This window comes from Callospermophilus lateralis, chromosome 3 (assembly GCF_048772815.1).
Source record: "Callospermophilus lateralis isolate mCalLat2 chromosome 3, mCalLat2.hap1, whole genome shotgun sequence".
Classification (NCBI taxonomy): domain Eukaryota; kingdom Metazoa; phylum Chordata; class Mammalia; order Rodentia; family Sciuridae; genus Callospermophilus; species Callospermophilus lateralis.
In genome coordinates this window covers 16,934,543-16,954,007 of record NC_135307.1, presented here as the reverse complement: position 1 = coordinate 16,954,007, position 19,465 = coordinate 16,934,543, and the positions used below count along the sequence as shown (strand labels likewise).

Sequence of the window (19,465 nt, the reverse complement as noted above, 5' to 3'; positions counted from 1 at the left end):
TTACATACAGAGCTGTATCTCTAATGAGGACCTGACCATGGTTTTCTGTCTGGTTTTTTGTTTGTGTTTTGTTTTTTGAGCTTTGGTAATCCACAGAAAGTTGGGTTTGTTTGTTTGGTTTTTGTTGTTGTTGTTGTTTGTTTAGTTTTGTTTTTGTTTTTAATTAAAAACAAGGGGTAGAAGGCCAGAGAGGAAAACCAAAACTGGAACTACCTAAAGCAGTGTTAATAATATTTTCTGACTGCCTTCTGTAACTAAAATCATTATAATATAGAAATGGAAAATAAATATTATAAAAAGATATGGTGTCCACCTGCAGTAGTTTTCATTCTCTTTGCCGGTTTCAGACATATAAACTAAATAAAGCAAAATGAAAAAAAAATCAAACAATGAGAACCTTAAAGAACCTTAAGTAAGCTTTTAACTAGAAGATTTTTCTGATAAATCAGCAGTGTTTGTGTAGATTTTTTAAAGGTTATATATAAAGATGGGCATGGTGGCATACACCTGTAAACCCAGTGATTCAGGAGGCTAAGGCAGGAGGATCATTGCAAGTTTAAGGCCAGCCTCAGCACCTGTCTCAAAAAGTAAAAAGGGCTGCGAAGTAGTTCAGTGGTAGAGCACTCTTGGTTTCAGTCCCCAGTATCCCCCCAATATATGTGTATACATACACACACACACAAATATATATATATATATATATATATATATATATATATATATATATACACATACATACACACACACACACACACACACACACACACACAAAATTCTCTTCCATGAGATAAGTTGGATGATTTCAGTTTTATACAAACTATAATAACTGGAAACAACTGATTAGTGTGAATGAAGAGACAAGATTCTGCATATATGTAAAAGAAAGATAAAACATTTGATTTAGGGGCTGTTCAAATATGATAGTTCTTCATGACAAAGAACTAAGCCTTGAAGACAATAGTTACTACACTATATAACTTAATTATTAACTTCAGCTTTGATTAAGCAAATTCAAAACTTTCAATTATCCCTGAGATTTCAAATGTTTTACAGCATCAGGGATAAGAAAAAGCCAATGTTCCTCTTTTTTATTTTGGTAAATGTTATAGCTGAAAGAGTTGAGGGGTGTGTTGTGTATTTACATGTATTTTTCCCCAAGAGTCCAGTTTGCTTTTTCCTTATTATATAAAACCCACTGCATTAAATAATGTTCTGCTTAGTAATTTACAAATTTATCAGTGATTTACACATCTTAATTTGCATTTGTGTATAGTATTTGCTACCAAATGATGCCATAAAGCTAAGAATATTTGAATATAACAGCTTATTAAAATAAAGAAAAATAGAAAATTACGATTCTTTGGGGGGGACCAAAATAATAAGTATGCAATAACTTGCATTATGTAAAAGAATATGCAATAATTTGAAAGGTGGTTGGGTCTGGAATTATAATTTAACTATTAAAAGAAAGATAATTCATAGCTTCTAAAAGAAAAAACTGGGATATAATTTCTGTACAAACCTTTTCTGTTTTATAGAAAGAAAACATGTTAAATTCTGCTTCAGTACAGTTTACAAAAGGTAGTCCTGCTGCTAGTGAATTCACTTTAATTTTTCCTCTCCACATCCCCTTCCAAAAGTTTCTCAAATACATTTTTAACTCTGAATCCTGTAGGTTCACACCTACCCCAAACACACTACTTAGGGCCTCACCATATATAACTTTGACTACGTTGATTAATATAAATAATCATTAAGAGGACAGACTATATGCCATGTTTAGAATGATGTGTACGTCTATTGCATTATATCAAACCTGCTTCTCACGTGCAAACATCTGTGTTAGATACTCTACTCTAAAATATCCTAGAAACAAAATAGGCAACTATTTTCAGGGTAAAATTACTGTCTATTTCACAAACTTAAAAAAAAAATCTGCCAGCTACTCTTAGGCATATACGGATTGTCACTTGAAGCACGCGAACATTCTGAATGTGCTTTCCAGCACGCACTATTATCATAAGGCTTTCTCAGCAAAAGAAAATAGGACGAGCATACCAAAAGTGGAAAATCTAATCAGGATTTGCAGAAATCACAAGTCGGAATTTGCAAATCCAGGAATTCCTTTTTCCAGAGCAAACACGCTTTACTCCAAAAACAAAACAAGGCGTTACCCAACAGTCCTTCCAAACGCCCCTTCTCTCCAAAGTTATCTGGCAAATTTCACACTTACATATTCCAAGAGACACAAACATGCCTGACTTTCAAGATCCTGAACCAGAATAAAGCCACAGCAACCCGCCGCGGAGTTCAGAAAAGTTAGAGACCCGTTTTGGAAATCCCTGGGGCAGACCCGAGCGAACCTGGGAAGGCAGGACTCCTCTCTTTGTTAGCTCCCGCCGGGGTCCGGCAGCCGCGACCCATCCTCGCGGACGCCCGGAGCCCCGCGGCGCGCGCCGCCCCCTCCCGCCCGCCGGGGCCCGCGCCCTCACCTGCACCCGCGTCCGCATCCTCAGGGCCGCGCGCCCTCTCAGCGGCCCGCCTCCCCGGGCCCCGCCGCGCGGCCGCCGCAGCCGCGCCCGCACGCCAGCCCGTGCCGCTGCGCGCTCATGGGGATCGTCCGCCTCACTTCCTGTCTCCAAAAACGCGGCCCGCAGACCATTCCCCTGGGCAGAGTCCCGCGGCAACGAGGCGAAGGCCCGGGGAACGCCCGCCGGCGAGGAGCGCCGCACGCAGAGGCCCGCGCCCGCACGGTCGGGGGCGGCAGCGAGACGGACGAGCGGACGCGGGACGCGCGGGCGGAGCGGCGGAGCGGCTGGGACCGGGCGTCCCTCCCCCTGGCCAGGCGGGCGGGCGTACGGATCCGGGGAGGCGGCGGCGGGCCGTGACCTCAGAGAGTTGGAATGCGGGCGGCGGGGCGCGGGGGAGGCGCGGACAGCTGCGCCCGGCCGCCGGGGAGGGGGCGCGCCGCTTCTTTTTTTAATCGTGTGACCTCTTATTTTAAGAGTTTCCAAATAAAGCAAGCCTGTTAATGAAATGAGGGGGGATTTCAGTTCCAGGTAAAGAGTTTTTTATTCCCATGTTATTAGGTGGTGATCTTTAAAGGTAATTCCAGAACACCTGAAGTGCTCGCTTCTAACCATGTATTCTATAAGAGGACATGGTCAGTACGGTGGGCGAATAACACCACCACCACCCCCAAAGGCGATAGGCCTCGAATAACTTTTGGTTCCCACAAGAGAGCTGCACGCTCCTCTAATACACTAGAGCTATAAAGGTGGTGACTCCACGGTCAAGTTGTTTGGACTCAAGTACCAGTTCCAACACTTACTAGCTGGGTGGCCCTGTGGAAATTTCTTAACCTCTCTGTACCTGTGTCCTATAAAACGGGAATAATGTAATTATTGTCTAATAATCAGGTAAAATGTATGTAAGGCTACATTTAAATCTAGGCCGTATTATGCGTATTACACAGTCCATTATTGCTATTACTAGGTATTCCAACATAAACTGAGGGATAAAATTGTGTGAACCCTAACACACCATTCATTACAGGAAGAGCGATCTTGGCATGTGGTTTGAGTGGTTGGAGCAGAGAAACTTTTCATTTTGGTGATTTTTAATTTCAATGATTTAATACGTTTCTGGAATGCTTTTTAATGTTAAATTTCATTTAGATCTCACTTTGTTCAACAACTAAACACTTGAATATTTACTATGCATGAGACTAGTTCCCTGCACACAAAGGACTTCTGGTCTAGTGGATGATAAACGCACTGTTTACAGTAGTGCTCCAGTGTGGGGTCCTGTCACAGAGGTATGAGTGGTACTGGAGAACAAAGTCCAACAAGAATACCCAAAGGCAAGCAAGATCACCTGTGTTTCTAATGGGGGAAAAAATCGGTTCTGGACGCCAAGAGGGGCTCAATTTTTGTGGAAGGAAAAAAAAATCTGAAAATGAGCCATTTTTCTTCTCTCTGTGCTAGAAATATTAGAATTATGTTTCACCCTTCTCCCTTTCTCATCTCCAGTTGTCATTAAGACTTGATATTTCCTCCTTTGAAATGTCTCAGTTCTTTCTTTCTTGTTCCCCCTGGTACCTTCTAAACCCAACCCTTGTAACTTTACATCCCAATTACTGCAGCAAAGGTGGTTGTCTTGCATTTATTTGGTTTCTTGCCATGTCTTACCTCTCTCCTGGGTTTATCACTTCTTCCCAGTGGATTCCCAAGGTCAAGCTCTCCTGCCTCCTTACCTTTAAAGGCTTTCTAAACTGGATTCTCAGGCCACCCTTATTTCTTACTTCTCTCCAGTGTGCCCTCTGTTCCACAAGTGGTTTCCTCTAGGCAGCAGTCCCTCCAGCCTTTCTTCCATTCGTCTAAGCCTTCAGCTTCTCTCCAAGCCTCAGTTCAAGACTCAGCTCAAGATCACTTTCTTTTTTTTCTTTCTTTTTTTTTTTTTTTTTTTTTTGTACTGGGGATTGAACCCAGAGATGCTTAACCACTGAGCCACATCCCCAGTTGCTCAGTTGCTTAGGGCCTCGCTAAATTGCTGAGGCTAGCTTTGAACTCATGCTCCTCCTGCCTCAGCCTCCCTAGTCCCTGGGATTACAGGCATGCACCATCTCAAGGGGCCCAAGACAACTTTCTAGTCACCCCATTCCATGGTGATCTCCGTACTTGGCAGGAACGTTAAAAATTGTTTCACAGAGGCCTCTTTTAGAATTCCTAGGACAGTCCTGGGCAGAGAGTAGGCACTAAATAAAAACTTGTTAATTGAATCGGGAAGAAAATAAAAGAATTTTAAAAATAGAAAATGATCATAAAACCTAAGTGATGTTGGACAGCTGAGTTGAACTTCCTCCCTCGCAGCCCACAGATGTTATTTACTGACCAAGTACTTAAGCTCTGTTTTCCCTCAGTCATGTTACTTTGGCAGTAACATCCCCATGGCAAGGCACATGAAAAACCCCTTCAAAGGGTTAGATATAAAATTATTATTGGCTTATGGTTTCTATGTAAGAGAATGAGGTAATTTATATGACTTAACTCCAAAAGGTACACAAAGGCATAATTGAAAAGTCCCCTTCCCACCCTGTCTGCTAAACACGAGCTCTTCTGGGGAGAACTAGGGTTACCTCCTTCCCTCATATATTCTACTAACATATAGGCAACCAAGTTTATAGATCTACCTCCTCTTGTTACCCAGAAAGTGACACATACTTCTACACTGGAAGATATTACTAAAATATACAAATAAATTAAAATTTGAAAAAAGAACTGCTTATAAAGTAATGAAAGATTAAAAAGTTAAAGGGGGGCGCTGGGTTGTGACTCAGTGGTCTCACATGTGTGAGGCTCTGGGTTCGATCCTCAGCACCACATAAAAAAATAAACAAAATAAAGGTATTGTGTCCAACTACAACTAAAGAAGAAATCTTAAAAAAAGAAAAGTGATAGAAATTGTGGTTTGGGTAGTGCATTGACCAGTTGTTTTTCTGGGAGTTAAAAAAAAAAAAAAAGTTAGTGTGCTTGGGTAGCATGACGAATACCCACTATATACCACTATATAAAATACAACCTCCTCAAAAGTCTAAATTGAGTCAATTCTTCACTCCACAAGGACCATGATGTCTTGGGGGGGGCAGGGAAGTGAGGGTGGGGACTGGAACTAGAGAAATCAGCATTGATTTCTGGAACCCTCATCTTGAGCTTTGCCTGCTACACTCAACACTGCAGCAGGTGTATCACCTTTTCAGTTGCAAAAGAGTGAAAATTTTGTGGGTAGATTTCCCTAGTCCTCAAGGAAAGGATGATGTTGGTGATTTTTTGTTCAAATGGACAAGAAAATAGAAAAGCATGTCAATCTCATAGCAAAAGTAATTGCTGAAGTGCACGCCTGTCATCCCAGTGGCTCTAGAGATGCAGAGGCATTGCAGGTGTGAGGGCAGCCTCAGCAAGTTAGCGAGGTTCTAAGCAACTTAGGGAGAAACTGTCAAAATAAAAACATTTTTAAAAAGAGCTGGGGGCTGGGGATGTGGCTCAAGTGAGCGCGCTCACCTGGCATGCGCAGAGCGCTAGGTTCGATCCCCAGAACCACATAAAAATAAAAATAAAGATGTTGTGTCCACCGAAAAAACTAAAAAATAAATATTAAAACACTTCTCTCTCTCTCTCTCTAATAAATAAATAAATAAAATAAAAGAGCTGGGGATGTAACTCAGTGGTAACACGCCCCTGGGTTCAATCCCCAGTACAAATATATCTATCTATATCTATATATATATATATATATATATATATATATATATATATACACACACACACACACATTCATCCCACATGTATTGGAAGTCAACTGCTACTGCAAGGAGAAAGGTGAATAAGATGCTATCCCTATCCTCAAGGACTCACCATTTGAACAACAGGTGAATGCATAATTCTCATAAGTGTGGAAATTTATACATGAGCATATTAACCTAAATGAATGCAATGCCTGGTTAATCACTGCAATCAGCTTCTGCTTGAGTCTGAAAAGACAAATAAAAGGACATTAAGCACTCAAAGAAGAGGGAAAAAAGCATTGCAGACTAGAGGTGACACATCCCCACCTCTTCCTTCCCCTATCTTGTACACACAGATGTACACACACACACTCATGCACACTTGCACAGGGTGTGCAAAATCCAGTAGAAGCCAGGGGTGGTAGCGCATGCCGGTAATCCCAGAGGCTCAGGAGACTGAGACAGGAGAATCATAAGTTCAAAGCCAGCTTCAGCAAAAGTGAGGTGCTAAGCAACTCAGTGAGACCCTGTCTCTAAATAAAATACAAAAAATAGAGCTGGGGATGTGGCTCAGTGGTCAAGTGCCCCTGAGTTCAATACCTGGTACGTAAGTAAGTAAGTAAGTAAATAAATAAATAAATCCAGTAGAAATTAGCCCATATAGAAGACAAGAGACACTGGGGAACCAGTGTTAGAGAACACAGGCCCCGTGCAGTTGGAAATTGTACTCAGGCCCTCCTGACCTCATAGTCAATGCTCTTTTCAGTTATCTTTTCTGTTTGGAAGGTAGCCCAGAGGCCTCTTAGCTGACACTATGGTTTGTTGAAATCCAGTTCTCACACTATCCCTTAGAGAAAAATATGTCATTTGTCATGGTCCAGTTTAGTCTTGTTTTTTTTTTTTTTTTTTTTTTTTTTTTTTGTACTGGGGATTGAACCCAGGGGTGCTTAACCACTGAGACACACCACAGGCCTTTTTATATTTTATTTTGAGACAGGGTTTTCCTAAGTTACTGAAGCTGGCTTTGAATTTGAGATCCTCCTGCCTCAGTCACCTCAGTCTCCAGAGCCGCTGGGATTACAGGCAATACAGCACCGTGTCCCACTCAGTTCAGTCTTCTTCAGAACTCATACCTCCACCTCTTTCAATGGATTCTCTTAGGGCTTCATCATGAACACCTTTCTGGGGATAAGATGTGGTTTGTGAAGCTGCATCTTCCAGGGCAGCACCTACATCAGCCTCAAAACCCCAAATGCCATTAGCTAAGTGAGGCTATCCCTTCTGTGACTCAGACACTGTGCTTTCTGAAATCTGAAAGTATTTAAATTCTCAAATAGCCTAAAATTTCTTTTCTTATAATTGTAAGCTAATTGTCCTAAAAGTGAACACTTCCTTGAATGTTTCTTTTTTTTATTTTTTTGTTTTTTAGTTGTCAATGGACCTTTATTTTTATTTATTTATATGTGATGCTGAGGATTGAACCCAGTGCCTCACACATGCTAGGCAAGCGCTCTACCACTGAGCCACCACCCAGCCCTGAATATTTCTTAGTAAGTTTCCTTCTTTGGTATACATATTAATGAAAATATTCTCTACTTTCAACAATATTTTTTTTCTAGTTGTAGACGGACACAATACCTTTATTTATTTATTTATTTTTATGTGGTGTGAGGATTGAACCCAGTGCCTCACAGACACAAGGCAAGTGCTCTACCCCTGAGCTACAACCCCAGCCCACAAATATTGATTTAAAATCAATATTATTAAAACATCAACTGCCAATTTGGTAATGGCACAATAATGGCAAAGCATGTTTTTGTTCTTAGTGCTGAAATGGCAGGTAAAGGAATAGAGGTAACTTACTTGTATTCTGGATTTTGAATGTCATGAAAGAAGAGAGTCTTGCTCATCTGTATGCTCTCGCTCCTAGCATGGTATCTAGCTCAGTCTAGGTATTTAATTTTTAATCAGCAAACATGGTGCTATTATAAGCCAGGTGCAGTTTGAAATGCTTCACAAATATTAACCTGCAGGAAAATGTTAAATATTGCAGGGGAAACTAGCATCATACCTAATGCTGTATGAGGAAACTGAGGCAGGATGAGAATAAGCAACTTGTCTATGGTCTCAGAGTGGCAGAACCATGATTCAAACCTAGACAGTCTGGCTCCAGGTCCCTGGTGTCAGTCACCCTTCTCTTCTGCCTTTCATCAATGTTGAATGAGTGTATGATCGATCTGCATTTATCCATGAGGAATGCTTTTGTAAAGTAGGTATTTAATTACTCTCACCCTACAAATATTTAATAAGCACATACCATGTGTCTAGCATCCTGAAAGAAATTTTGGAGAACTTTAAAGATTTACAGAAAATTCATGATTTTGTTAGGAAACACACACATACACACATACTGTCACACTAGCAGTTCCCATATAGATACCATAGGAACTCAGAAGAAAGGATTATATAAGACTATGAAATGGCCAATGGCAGTCAGACTCTAATTGACCCCACAATTCTTGCTTCTGCTATTCATTCTGTGTTGTTTAAACCTTCCCCTTGAGTGTGGATAACTTCTAGTCAATGAATGTGGTAAATATGAGGAGTTTTTTGTTTTGTTTTTGTTTTTGTTTTGCTACTGGGGATTTAACCCAAGGGCGTTTACTGAGCCACATTCCAGCCCTATTTATATTTTACTTAGAGACAGGGAGGGTCCTGCTAAGTTGCTGAGGCTGGCTTTGAACTTGTGATCCTCTTGTTTCAGCCTCTCAAACCACTGGGATTCCAGACATGACCCACCACGCCCATGCAGATAAGGAGTTTTGAAGATGTCATTTTGTTCCTAAATCAGTTGATTAGGGGACTGGTGAGCAAGGGCTACCTGGGAGGGCTCACCCCTTCCTCCTGGGCAAACCTAATTAGACAAAAGCCTTTAAAAGAAAGACTGGGCCTCCCCTGAGCTGAGAGGGAAGCTTCTCTTTGCTGGCTGAAGTGGAGAAGCCCTTGGCATGGAACCATACACAGACTCCAAGGCAGCCTCCAGATGACAGCTCAAAATGAATTCCTACTAAGAACCTCAAAGAGGTTGAAAAGGAATTCTTCAGGTGAGAACACTGCCTGCCTGACATCTAATTGCAGTCTTCTGAGACTCTGGGCAAAAGACCCAGCAAAGCCATGCTTAGATTGCTGATCCATGGAAACCAGGAGATGAGAAACAGTTGTGTTTTAAGCTGCTAAACGTGTGTCATTTGTGTTTTCTCAGTAGACTAACTAATACAAATCACTCTCACGAGCTAGTGAAAATGGAGAAGAGAGGACTCTCTTTATGTCTATCCTGCTTCTAAGGTTTATGATCAGGGAAGGGAGGAAAATTATTAATAAGAGAAAAATCTAAATAAACCCTCTAGCTTTTAGTTGCTTTTAGCTGACTTAAACATCAGTAACTTTGGAGGTCACACAGCTGGGCAATACATTAGTCTCCGATTAGTTTTGCTGTAGATAACACTTCTGATGCATAGGTTATGATGATAACAGTTGCCTGGATAACTTTTTAGGACCTGAAGTCCTGACTCTTCACTTGTCCTACTGATATCCAAAGGGAATGGGATGCAAAGACTTGGCATCTCTGTCTTCATATTGTGTCTCTTTTGTTGCTTTAACCTTTTGGTCACAGTCTACTCAGCTGTGTATGCACACAAGTCGATTAGTTGGATAAATATTTTGTCCAACTCTATAAGATTATTGACCTAGACTTGCTTAGCTTCTTCCCCTCCCTTCAAGTCTACTAGCCACCATGACTAGAAATACCAGACTATGAAAGCAATAAGAGGAGGTGGTACCTGAGTTCCTGAAATATCTCTGGCTATTCCTAGAAAAAAAACCTGTTTATCAGACTCTCCCTCTCAGTTGTTCCTATCCTATATCTGTAGCTCCTTAACCCGTTTGCAGCTTGAGAAGATGATTTATAAGCATAAGCTTTACTTCTACATTCTTTGGCTACTAAGAAAACCCTTTCTTTCTTCCCTAAACTGTCTCTTTCATCTTCTCTCAATTTTCCTGAGATGAGCCTCTGAACATAGGTTGGTAACAAAATTAGGCTTCTAAGGATAAAAATAGAGAAATCAGGTTCATCACAATGGTGCATTCCTGTTATCCCAGTGACTCTGGAGGTTGAGGCAGGGGGATTTAAATTTAGAGGAAAGCCTCTGCAATTTAGTCTCAAAATAAAAATGACTGGGGATGTAGCACATTAGTAGAACACTAAGTACCCCTCCCCGCAAAGGAAATCAGAAGTAGAAATCAATCTGAGTGGGAGAAAGTGATGTTCATAATGCATATTTTAGTGATGAAGTCCATATTTTAATTATGAGCTTGGAGAAAATAAAATGGGCATAGAAACTTAAATTTTGGAGGTGGAGTTCAGGTGTGAGTTCAAGGCAAACGGGAAATTGGTCATTATCAGCATAGAAATAACAATTGAAGGCCTGAAAATTAAAGTAGCCCAAAGGAGGGGTTCAGAGAGGAGCAGAAGGATGAATTGAGGAAGGCTACCAATGTCCTGGGGAGAGGAATGTAGAAATAGGAAAGCCAGGATGTTTGTGGAGTAAAAGGAAGGACTTCACAGCCGGGTTTGGTGTTGCACTCCCATAACCCCGGTTGGGAGGCAGAGGCAGGAGGATCGCGAGTTCAAAGCCAGCCTCATTGGTTAAGCCCCGCTGGGTTCAATCGCCGGTTAAAAAAAAAAAAAAAAAAAAAAAAAAAAAAAAAAGGAAAGACCATTGCTGGATGGGGTGTGTTGCTCAGGATATTCCATTTTCCTGAAAGTGTAATTACAATGCAACCTCCAGGAGGCAGTCTATTTCCACGGGTAAGAAAACGGAAGTTTCCAGTTGAAATATAGATCAACACCATATCAAGTGAAAGCTGAATTTGAACATAGATATCACATCAAATTCATGGATCTTCCTGCTACACATTTAATTCATCTTTATCATCCAAAGGAGAGTAAAATGAATAAATAGGGAAGACCCGTCAAGGGAGGAATGAAGTTTCCCCAGAAGGCCTAGAGGAGAGAAGCCAGGCAATCCGCACGCCGCTGTCCTCCATGGCGCCAGTAGAGGTCGCTAGTGCAAAGGCTTCGCGGACAGAGGTGTACGCACGCGCGGGCGCATGCGTGACTCCCCCAGCCTGCAAGGGGTCGCCGGACCGGCGGGGGCGGGCACACGCAGGGCGCGCGGCCGGGGGCGGAGCAGCGCTGGAGGCGGCGGTGGCCGGCCTGCTGGGTGCGAAGCCTTAGCGGGCCTCAGGTAAACGAAGTGCTGCGCAGTGCTGTCCTCGCCGCCCGCCGCCCGCCGCGGAGCCATGGAGATCGGCACCGAGATCAGCCGCAAGATCCGGGTGAGGCCCGCGTCAGCCGGCACCTGGTGAAAGCGGGAAGCGGGGCCTCGGCGGGCGGTTGTCAGGAGTAACGAGGTCGGCGGGCCTGGCCGGAGGCGCTTCTCGCTCAGGCCGCCTCGGTCCTGGCGCGGCCACGGCCTCGGAGAGCGCGCCCGGGCTGCGGCGGGCGAGTTATCCCCAGCGGCGCGGAGAGCGGTCCCGGGTGGGCCGCCGAGGGTCGAGGCGCCTCCCCGCCCCCACCCGGCGGCGGAGGGGCGGGAGGCGAGGCACCGGCGAAGTCGCCTCAGCGCTGCCCGGGTGTCGTTTTCCTGGAGCCGCCATTCTCACGTGCACATTTGCTCTTTTTCCCTTAGAGTGCCATTAAGGGGAAATTGCAAGAATTAGGAGCTTACGTTGGTAAGTTTTTTGTTGTCGTTGTTGTTAGCCGACTAGAATTTAATTTGCAGCTGCTTGAATTTTAGTGAGTGCATTTTCCCCCCATCGTACTTCTGACATTCTGTTTTCTGCTTTCTACTCTTCTTCAAATCTGTTAATCCCTGGTTACTTTCCCGTCATTTTATTGAACGTTTTTCTTTGCAACCTTTTTTCCCCAGCCTTCCTTCTAATACAGTGGTTTGAAACAGTGTAGCTTCCTCCGCTAATGTTCTTTCCTATTTCCATAACATTTTTTGGATTTTATTTTATTTTTCCTTTTGTTACTTTCCTCTTGACCTTTATTTTCAGAACTTTTACTTTGGACATGAATGTTTGATGCTTTCTGGCTTTTGCCCTGGAATGGCTCAGTGAGTTTTATCTTTAGATTTCTTTATCTTCTTCCAAGTGTTTCTTCTTTCTTGCAACAATAAAGGGTTCTCTTTCTCCCTGTTCTTTTATATTGAATGTTTACTCTGGGCCAGGCTTTGTGCCTATTTTATTTATACGTGTGTGTGCGCACGTGCTTATATATGCATTAATATGATAATCCCCAGGAGAACACGGAAAGGTAAGTGGTAATATCTCCCTGTACAATCAGGGGCAAAGTTTTATGGATTTAGTCTGTTGACTTCAAAGCTGGTACTTCCTATAAATAATTGTTACCACTTAGGACAGCATTCTCAAAGAGTATGAGACCCTAAGGATCTCTGAAGTTGAAACTACTTTCATATTAATACTAAGAAGATACTTGCTATTTTCACTGTTTACATTTGGATTGTGGAAAAGCAGTGGTTGGTAAAACTACTTGTTTTTTTAGCCGGAATCAAGATAGTCAAGCCAGATTCTATCAGAAATCATATTCAAATCCCTATTTTCCCTACTTGGCAGTTTACAGAACAGAAAAAGCTAGTTTCTCTTTAAGTGTTTTTTGTTTTTGCCATACTGAGGATTGAACTTAAGGGTACTTTACGGCTGACCTATATCTGCAGTCCTTTTTATTTTTTATTTTGAGAAAGGGTCTCACTAAGTTGCTGAGGCTGGCCTCAAACTTTCAGTTTTTTTGCCTCAAACTCCCTACTTGCTGGGATATCAGATGTATGCCATTGAATCAAGTAGTAAAAATATTTTTAAAACTCTAGGCCTTTCACTCCATCTTTTTAATATTTTGCTTTTGCAGAAATAGCAGTGCTCATAAAGCACTTCTGTGGTAGAATAAACAATGGTGGTTGTTTTAAGGAAAGGCATGTGTATGATTGAGTTGAGAATTAAACTAATCACTTTTTTTTTTTTTCTTTTGAGGTACTGGAGATTGAACCCAAGGGTGTTCAATCATGGAGCTATATCTCCAGTTCTTTTTATTTTTTATCTTGAGACAGGGTCCCACTAAGTTGCTGAGGCTGGCTTCATATTTGTAATCCTCCTGACTCAGTCTCCCAAGTTGCTGAAATTGTAGGCATGCACCACCAACCCTGGCTTAGCCACCTTTTTCATGAGGCATCTTTAAATTTTTGTGTGTGTTATTAGTGCTGGGGATCAAACCCATGGTCTCACATTTGCATGTGCTTTACCACTGAGGTGCATATTTAGCCCCTCATGTTAACATAAAGAACTGATGACTGTTTACATGTACTTGGGTATTGGCAGACAGAAGAAAAAAGAACTGTTGGTCTTTGATGCCAGCTTGAAGTTTCAAATGAAAATTGGAAAAATTTGAAAAAAATTTGTCTGCGTCCATGAACCTGATTTCCAGTACTAAAACAATTTCTCGTGAAATTTTAGAGATTTTAATAAATATTTATATGTGTGTATGAGTGTGTTTTTCAGTATGGGGATGAACCTAGGGACTCTACCACTGAGCTACATCCCCAGCCCTTTTTTTAAATTTTGAAACAGGGTCTTGCTGATGTACAGAGGATATCCTAGAGCTTACCATCCTCCTGGCTCAACCTCTTGAGTAGCTGGGATTCCAGGTGTGCACTACAAGACCTGGCTACAAGTGTAATTTTTATATTATATAATGAAATGTATCAACATGTTAGTGATTCTCTAGCTCACTGAACCAGTATTTTCCCTAGTGATCAGTACATAATGTTAAATAAATTCATTTGGGTGTCCTTAAAAGCACAGACTCAATCAGTGGATTTTCTTATAATAGTGTAAGAAGGTATTTGATGTAGTTTTAGATTTCATGTTGCTGCTAACTTTTAGTAAATTACCATTTGTTGAGTTTTAGTGTAGTATAACAGAATAATATTCACATTATTTGTGAAGGTTGTAGAAATGCAAGTGTGTATTTATGTGACCCTAGATTTTCTTTATATTCTTCCAAGTGAACATTATTAAAAGAGATTAAATGAAATAAACTAGATGCTAGAATTTACTGGTCTTTAAAGTAGATGTTAAAGAGATTTAAAATATAAAACAAGAGCACTCTTTGCATTATATTTTTGTTTTAGAAACTAGTTATTCTAATAAAAATGTTACTTATGTTAGTATAATTTGGTTTGTTGTTAATATGTAATTGATCTATTGTAAATGAATTAATAGATAGTTCTGGGTGTGTTGGTACATGCCAATTATCCCAACAACTTGGGGAAGCTGAGACAGGATGATCACAAGTTCAAGGCCAGCCTGGGCAACAGCAAAATTCTGTCTCAATATAAAATTTAAAAGGAGGGGGGAATATAGCTTAGTGATAAATTAAAGTTTGAGAATTCTTAGTTTATGAATTGCTTACTAATTTAAGAAATTATTTGTTGTTGGGATTGTTAAGACTTTCACTGATGAGAAGATGAAGCTGAACCAGGATTTATTTATTCTTTTTCATTCAACACTTAATGGATGCCTGGGGTGAACTTGTTTTGGCTCAAAAATAGAAATCCATAGAAAACCTAGTGATAAACTTTCTTTTTCTTTCTTTCTTTCTTTTTTTTTTTTTAAGAGAGAGAGGGAGAGAGAAGGAGAGACAGAGAATTTTTTTTAATATTTATCTTTTTTTTTAGTTTTCGGCGGACACAACATCTTTGTTTGTATGTGGTGCTGAGGATCGAACCCGGGCCACACGCATGCCAGGCGAGCGCGCTACCATTTGAGCCACATCCCCAGCCCCAACTTTCTTAATTCTAACATGTGAAAGCACAAACGCATTCTTTTTTCTTTTTTTTTTGAAGAGAGAGAAATTTTTTTAATATTTATTTTTCAGTTTTTGGTGGACACAACATCTTTATTTTATGTGGTGCCAAGGATTGAACCCGGTGCCCCGCGCATGCCAGGCACAAGCGCGTTACTGCTTAAGCCACATCCCCAGCCCACAAACACAAACACATTCTTATTGAGCCAAAATGCAGTGACCTTTGATCATTTATCAGATTGTAATTAAAGAATTCTGAGCCTGTTAAAAATCTTGTTGTAACATTAATTCATATGATACATAATAATAATGTTTTCTGTAGTTTTTCAAAAACATTTTTATATTGTTACATTTGTCCCTGAACACAGTGCTGGGGTTGAGGTGATAGGTAGTAGTATTCCTTTTACAGGTTAGAAAATGGAGTCTTGAGGACTACATAGAACTTGTCAGTAGCAGATTTTAGATCAGGGACCTCAGGTCTTCTGGGTTCTTAGTGTTTCTGTGCTATTAACTTATTTTGTGAACTAAAGATTGGGTTGGAGTGTGCACTCCTAGAACTCCACCAAAATATGTCCTAGCAGTTTATGTGGTAGTACAGCTTTCTCTGCCTCTGCCTATTTCTTTTCTTTTTCTTTCTCTTTTTTTTTGGGCGGGGGAGGGTACTGGGAATTTAACCCTGAGGTGCCTTATTGCTGAGCTACATGACCCACACTTTTTAAAAATTTTATTTTAGGTTGGGTGCAGTGGTACACACCTGTAATTTCAGTGGCTCCAGAGGCTGAGATGGAAGGATTGCAAGTTCAAAGCCAGCCTCAGCAAATGTGAGGCACTAAACAACTCAGTGAGATCTTGTCTTTAAATAAAATACAAATTATGGCTGGGGATGTGGCTCAGGGGTTGAGTGCCCCTGAGTTTCCTGGTAACCCCCCCCCCCCCCAATTTTTATTTTAAGTCAGGGTCTTGCTAAATTGCTGAGACTGGACTTGAACTTGTGGGTTTTTTGGGGTTTTTTTTGGTACCTGGGATTGAACTTGGGTACTCAACCACTGAGCTACATCCCCAGCCCAATTTTGTATTTTATTTAGAGACAGGGTCTCACTGCATTGCTTAGTGCCTGGCAGTTGGTGAGGTTGTCTCAGCCTCCCAAGCCGCTGGGATTACAGGCATGCGCCATCATGCCCTGTTCAGAAGTTTGTTGTTGTTTGGTACTTGGACTTGAACCTAGGGTTTCCACGCACTCTACTGCTAAGCTATACTCCCACTTTCACAGTTTCTTGACAAGATTTTGTGTTTGCTGTGTTCTAGTAGTCTAGAACCCAGTATTTCATAGATATGAGTTCATTAAGTTCATACACAGGTCATTCTTCAACTTCATTTGAAATAAAATAGATTTTCCTATTGATTTATGTTTATAATTTGTGTGTGTATACCATTGTCCTGGAAAGGGTGACTTTCTAATCTTTATCCCAGAAATTGTCCTGAAAACAATCCTTCAATAAATATTTGAATATTTTTTTGCAGGACAGTTTTTAATAATGTACAGAAAACCCAACAGTGTACATTTATAGTGGTGAATTCTTTAGCCTTTGCCTTTTCCAGCTTGGCAATGGGAGCCACAGATTTTGGACCCAGGACATTGCCTCTGCAGTGATGTTGGATGTCTTATCTGTCATTGTAGTTGGTCCTAATAGCTTCAACCAGCTTAGCCAGAGCTCTTTTGCCTTCCAAGTTAACCTGTGTGGAGGCAGCAGTGGTGCATGTCTTCCTGTTAACTAAATGTCACCTTGATGCAGTAAGGGACTCCCATCTTGTGACACAGGGCGGGCCGGAAGACAACCAACTAGAAAGAATCCACATAATATACAGTCACCACCAGCTGAGCCTTATTCTCCACCAAGGTGGTGACAGTATTGACCCCTGTTCGAAGTATCTGTGGCCTCTTAGTGGGGTTGTCCCCTTTGCTAGCAGCTTGCTTCTTAGCTCACGCCAATACCCCCTGCTTTTTCTCCTGCTTAGTCTTTGTTTTGTACTTGTGGGCAAACTTAATCAGTTTGGTGGTAGTTTGTTGGTTCAAGGCCTAGGTGAACTGCCTTGTAGGAGGCTTTTTAGCCGCTTATGGAGTATCACACTTTGCTGCTGTAGCCAGATGCATTGGGGTTATTTGACAATGCAGGTAAGGTCTCTTTTGGGTTGGATGTCCTGTCCATTGCTGAAGTTCTTAGGCCTTTTCTGGAACAAGGGAGTTACCACTTCTTGACTTTTTTGCTGCTTTCTTGACGACAGCAGGGTCTAGGGCAGCTTTTATTCCCTTTCTGTGTCTTGGGCTGCTGGAGGAGAAAGGGGGAAGAATTGTGGGTCTTTCTTGCTTTGTTTCTTTCCTTTATTTGGTGGTTGTGGTGGTGGGCGCGATCTTTTTAAAATTTTGAGACAGGGTCTTGCCAAGCCGCTGGGATTACAGGGATGCACCACCATGCCCAGCTTGTTTTTGTTGATACACCAGGCTGAGATCCTTCTTCCTCAGCCTCCCAAATCACTAGGATTACAGTTGAGTGCTACTGGGCCTGACAGTATCTATTTTTAAGGCATTGGGTGGGATACAAAGATGAACAAGCTTTTTTTTTTTTTTTTTTTTTAAGGAGATAATAGATCTTTTTTGTATTTAAAATGGAGCATTTCATTGAGATTGTAGTTATAATTAATGCAGTTTTTCATTTAACTTTTAGAATGTGAGCTTCCAGAAACCTTCAAGATTTTAACTGTTTTTTCCTTGTACTAATTTCACAAGAACTTGAGAAATCTGTCAGAGTTCTGCATCATCTGAAATCTGTCAGGATGCATCATGACTACATGTTAATTTTTTTGTTAGATTCTTAATTTTCATTGTGTATCTATTCAGAAAACAACCCAAGATTCTGTGTTTTTGTCCCTTCCCTCCCCCCCAGTATTGAGGATTGAACCCAGGGCCTCAAGCATACTAGGCATGTACTCTAGCCATTTCCCGTCATTGTTTTTTGAGGCAGGGTCTTGCTAAGTTGCCTGAACTCAAACTTGTGATCATCTTGCCTGAGCCTCCTGAGTTGGGGCTACAGCAATATGCAACTGTGCCTAGCACAACCTATGAATTACCAAGAGTTTTGTTGAGACATAATTGGCATACCTTAAATTGCACATAAAATTTGTAGTTTGGTATTTCTTGTCATGTATATATATCCAAAACTTTCCTCACAAATCAAGATGATGAACATATAGGTCTGGGTGTTTAGCTCATTGGTAGAATGCTTGCCTATCATGTGCAGAGCACTGGGACTTCAGTACCGTCAAAATTTTAAAAATCATCACCCCCCAAAAATTTTAGGGTCTGCTTTGTATCTTTCACTCACATCTTTCACTGCTCCTACCCTGTACTGAGGTCCACACTAATTTTATAAAATTTTAGGAAATGCCAACTAATTAATGCATGGCAATAGCAGAAGAATAGTCTGTTTGTATCATTGACATGAAGAAAAACTTTCAAGACTTTCAACTTGTCTGTTGACCCTTTCTGAGTTACCAGTAGTGGCTTGTAGTAGGTACATGCATAAACAAGCTCCCAGCTTCTTTACTATAATTGCTAGAAAGCAGTGGGAGCCTTTCTGATAGTACTAAAGAAAAACAAATCGACTAGTCCTTGTATCTTTTCGTATATTGCATGCTTCCATGAAGTATTCTGACCTCCCTTTCCTTTTGTAGGTTGTGCTTTCTAAATATATTTTATATCTTTTGAACTGGACTTTTGATATTTTTCTTTGAAACAAATGTATGATTGTACTTCTGAAATGAACATTTCTCCCTAGGTAGAAATATGAGTATTTTTAGGTATGAAATTAATTTTAGTAAAGAAATATCCTTTTTGTTTGCTTGGTAGTGATTAGAGTTTCTGATAATGGTTTTTACCTATTTTTTTATTTTTTATTTTTGGAGATGTTCTTTTTAAATGTTTTTCTTTATCCAGGATTTCATCCTCACTGTCTAGGTTATCACTAAGAGTATAAAAGAGTGAGTTGATGTTATTTAACTAATTATTATATATTTTTAGTGGTCTAGGGATTGAACCCAGGGCATTCTTTGTGCATTCTAAACAAATGATCTATTGCTAAGCTACAATACTCCTACCTCCTACCTAATTTTAAGATTGAAACTTTTAAGTTATGTAGTTTGGGCTGATTTTATTTTATTTCATGTTACTGGAAGTTTATTATACT

At 40.9% G+C, this 19,465-nt stretch overlaps 2 protein-coding genes and 1 pseudogene across 8 annotated transcripts in view; 1 reads left to right on the top strand and 2 right to left on the bottom strand.

The window, feature by feature from the left end:
• Window positions 1-2,581, bottom strand: part of Ptpn21 (protein tyrosine phosphatase non-receptor type 21) — a 77,696-nt gene extending 75,115 nt beyond the window's left edge. Inside the window, exon 1 of the mRNA XM_076849777.2 lies at window positions 2,493-2,581. The gene's annotated coding sequence lies outside the window, so the exon portion shown is untranslated. The remainder of the gene's footprint in view (window positions 1-2,492) is intronic.
• Window positions 2,582-11,478: 8,897 nt separating this feature from the next.
• Window positions 11,479-19,465, top strand: part of Zc3h14 (zinc finger CCCH-type containing 14) — a 63,204-nt gene continuing 55,217 nt past the window's right edge. For 6 of the 7 annotated variants that reach the window (XM_076849776.1, XM_076849775.1, XM_076849774.1 and 3 more), the window contains exons 1-2: window positions 11,479-11,680; window positions 12,034-12,076. In XM_076849776.1, the coding sequence (XP_076705891.1) occupies window positions 11,645-11,680; window positions 12,034-12,076 (79 nt within the window). In that variant the 5' untranslated portion in view covers window positions 11,479-11,644. The remainder of the gene's footprint in view (window positions 11,681-12,033; window positions 12,077-19,465) is intronic. The other variant, XM_076849771.1, reaches the window with a different exon arrangement.
• Window positions 16,686-18,219, bottom strand: LOC143393456 (large ribosomal subunit protein eL8 pseudogene; annotated as a pseudogene).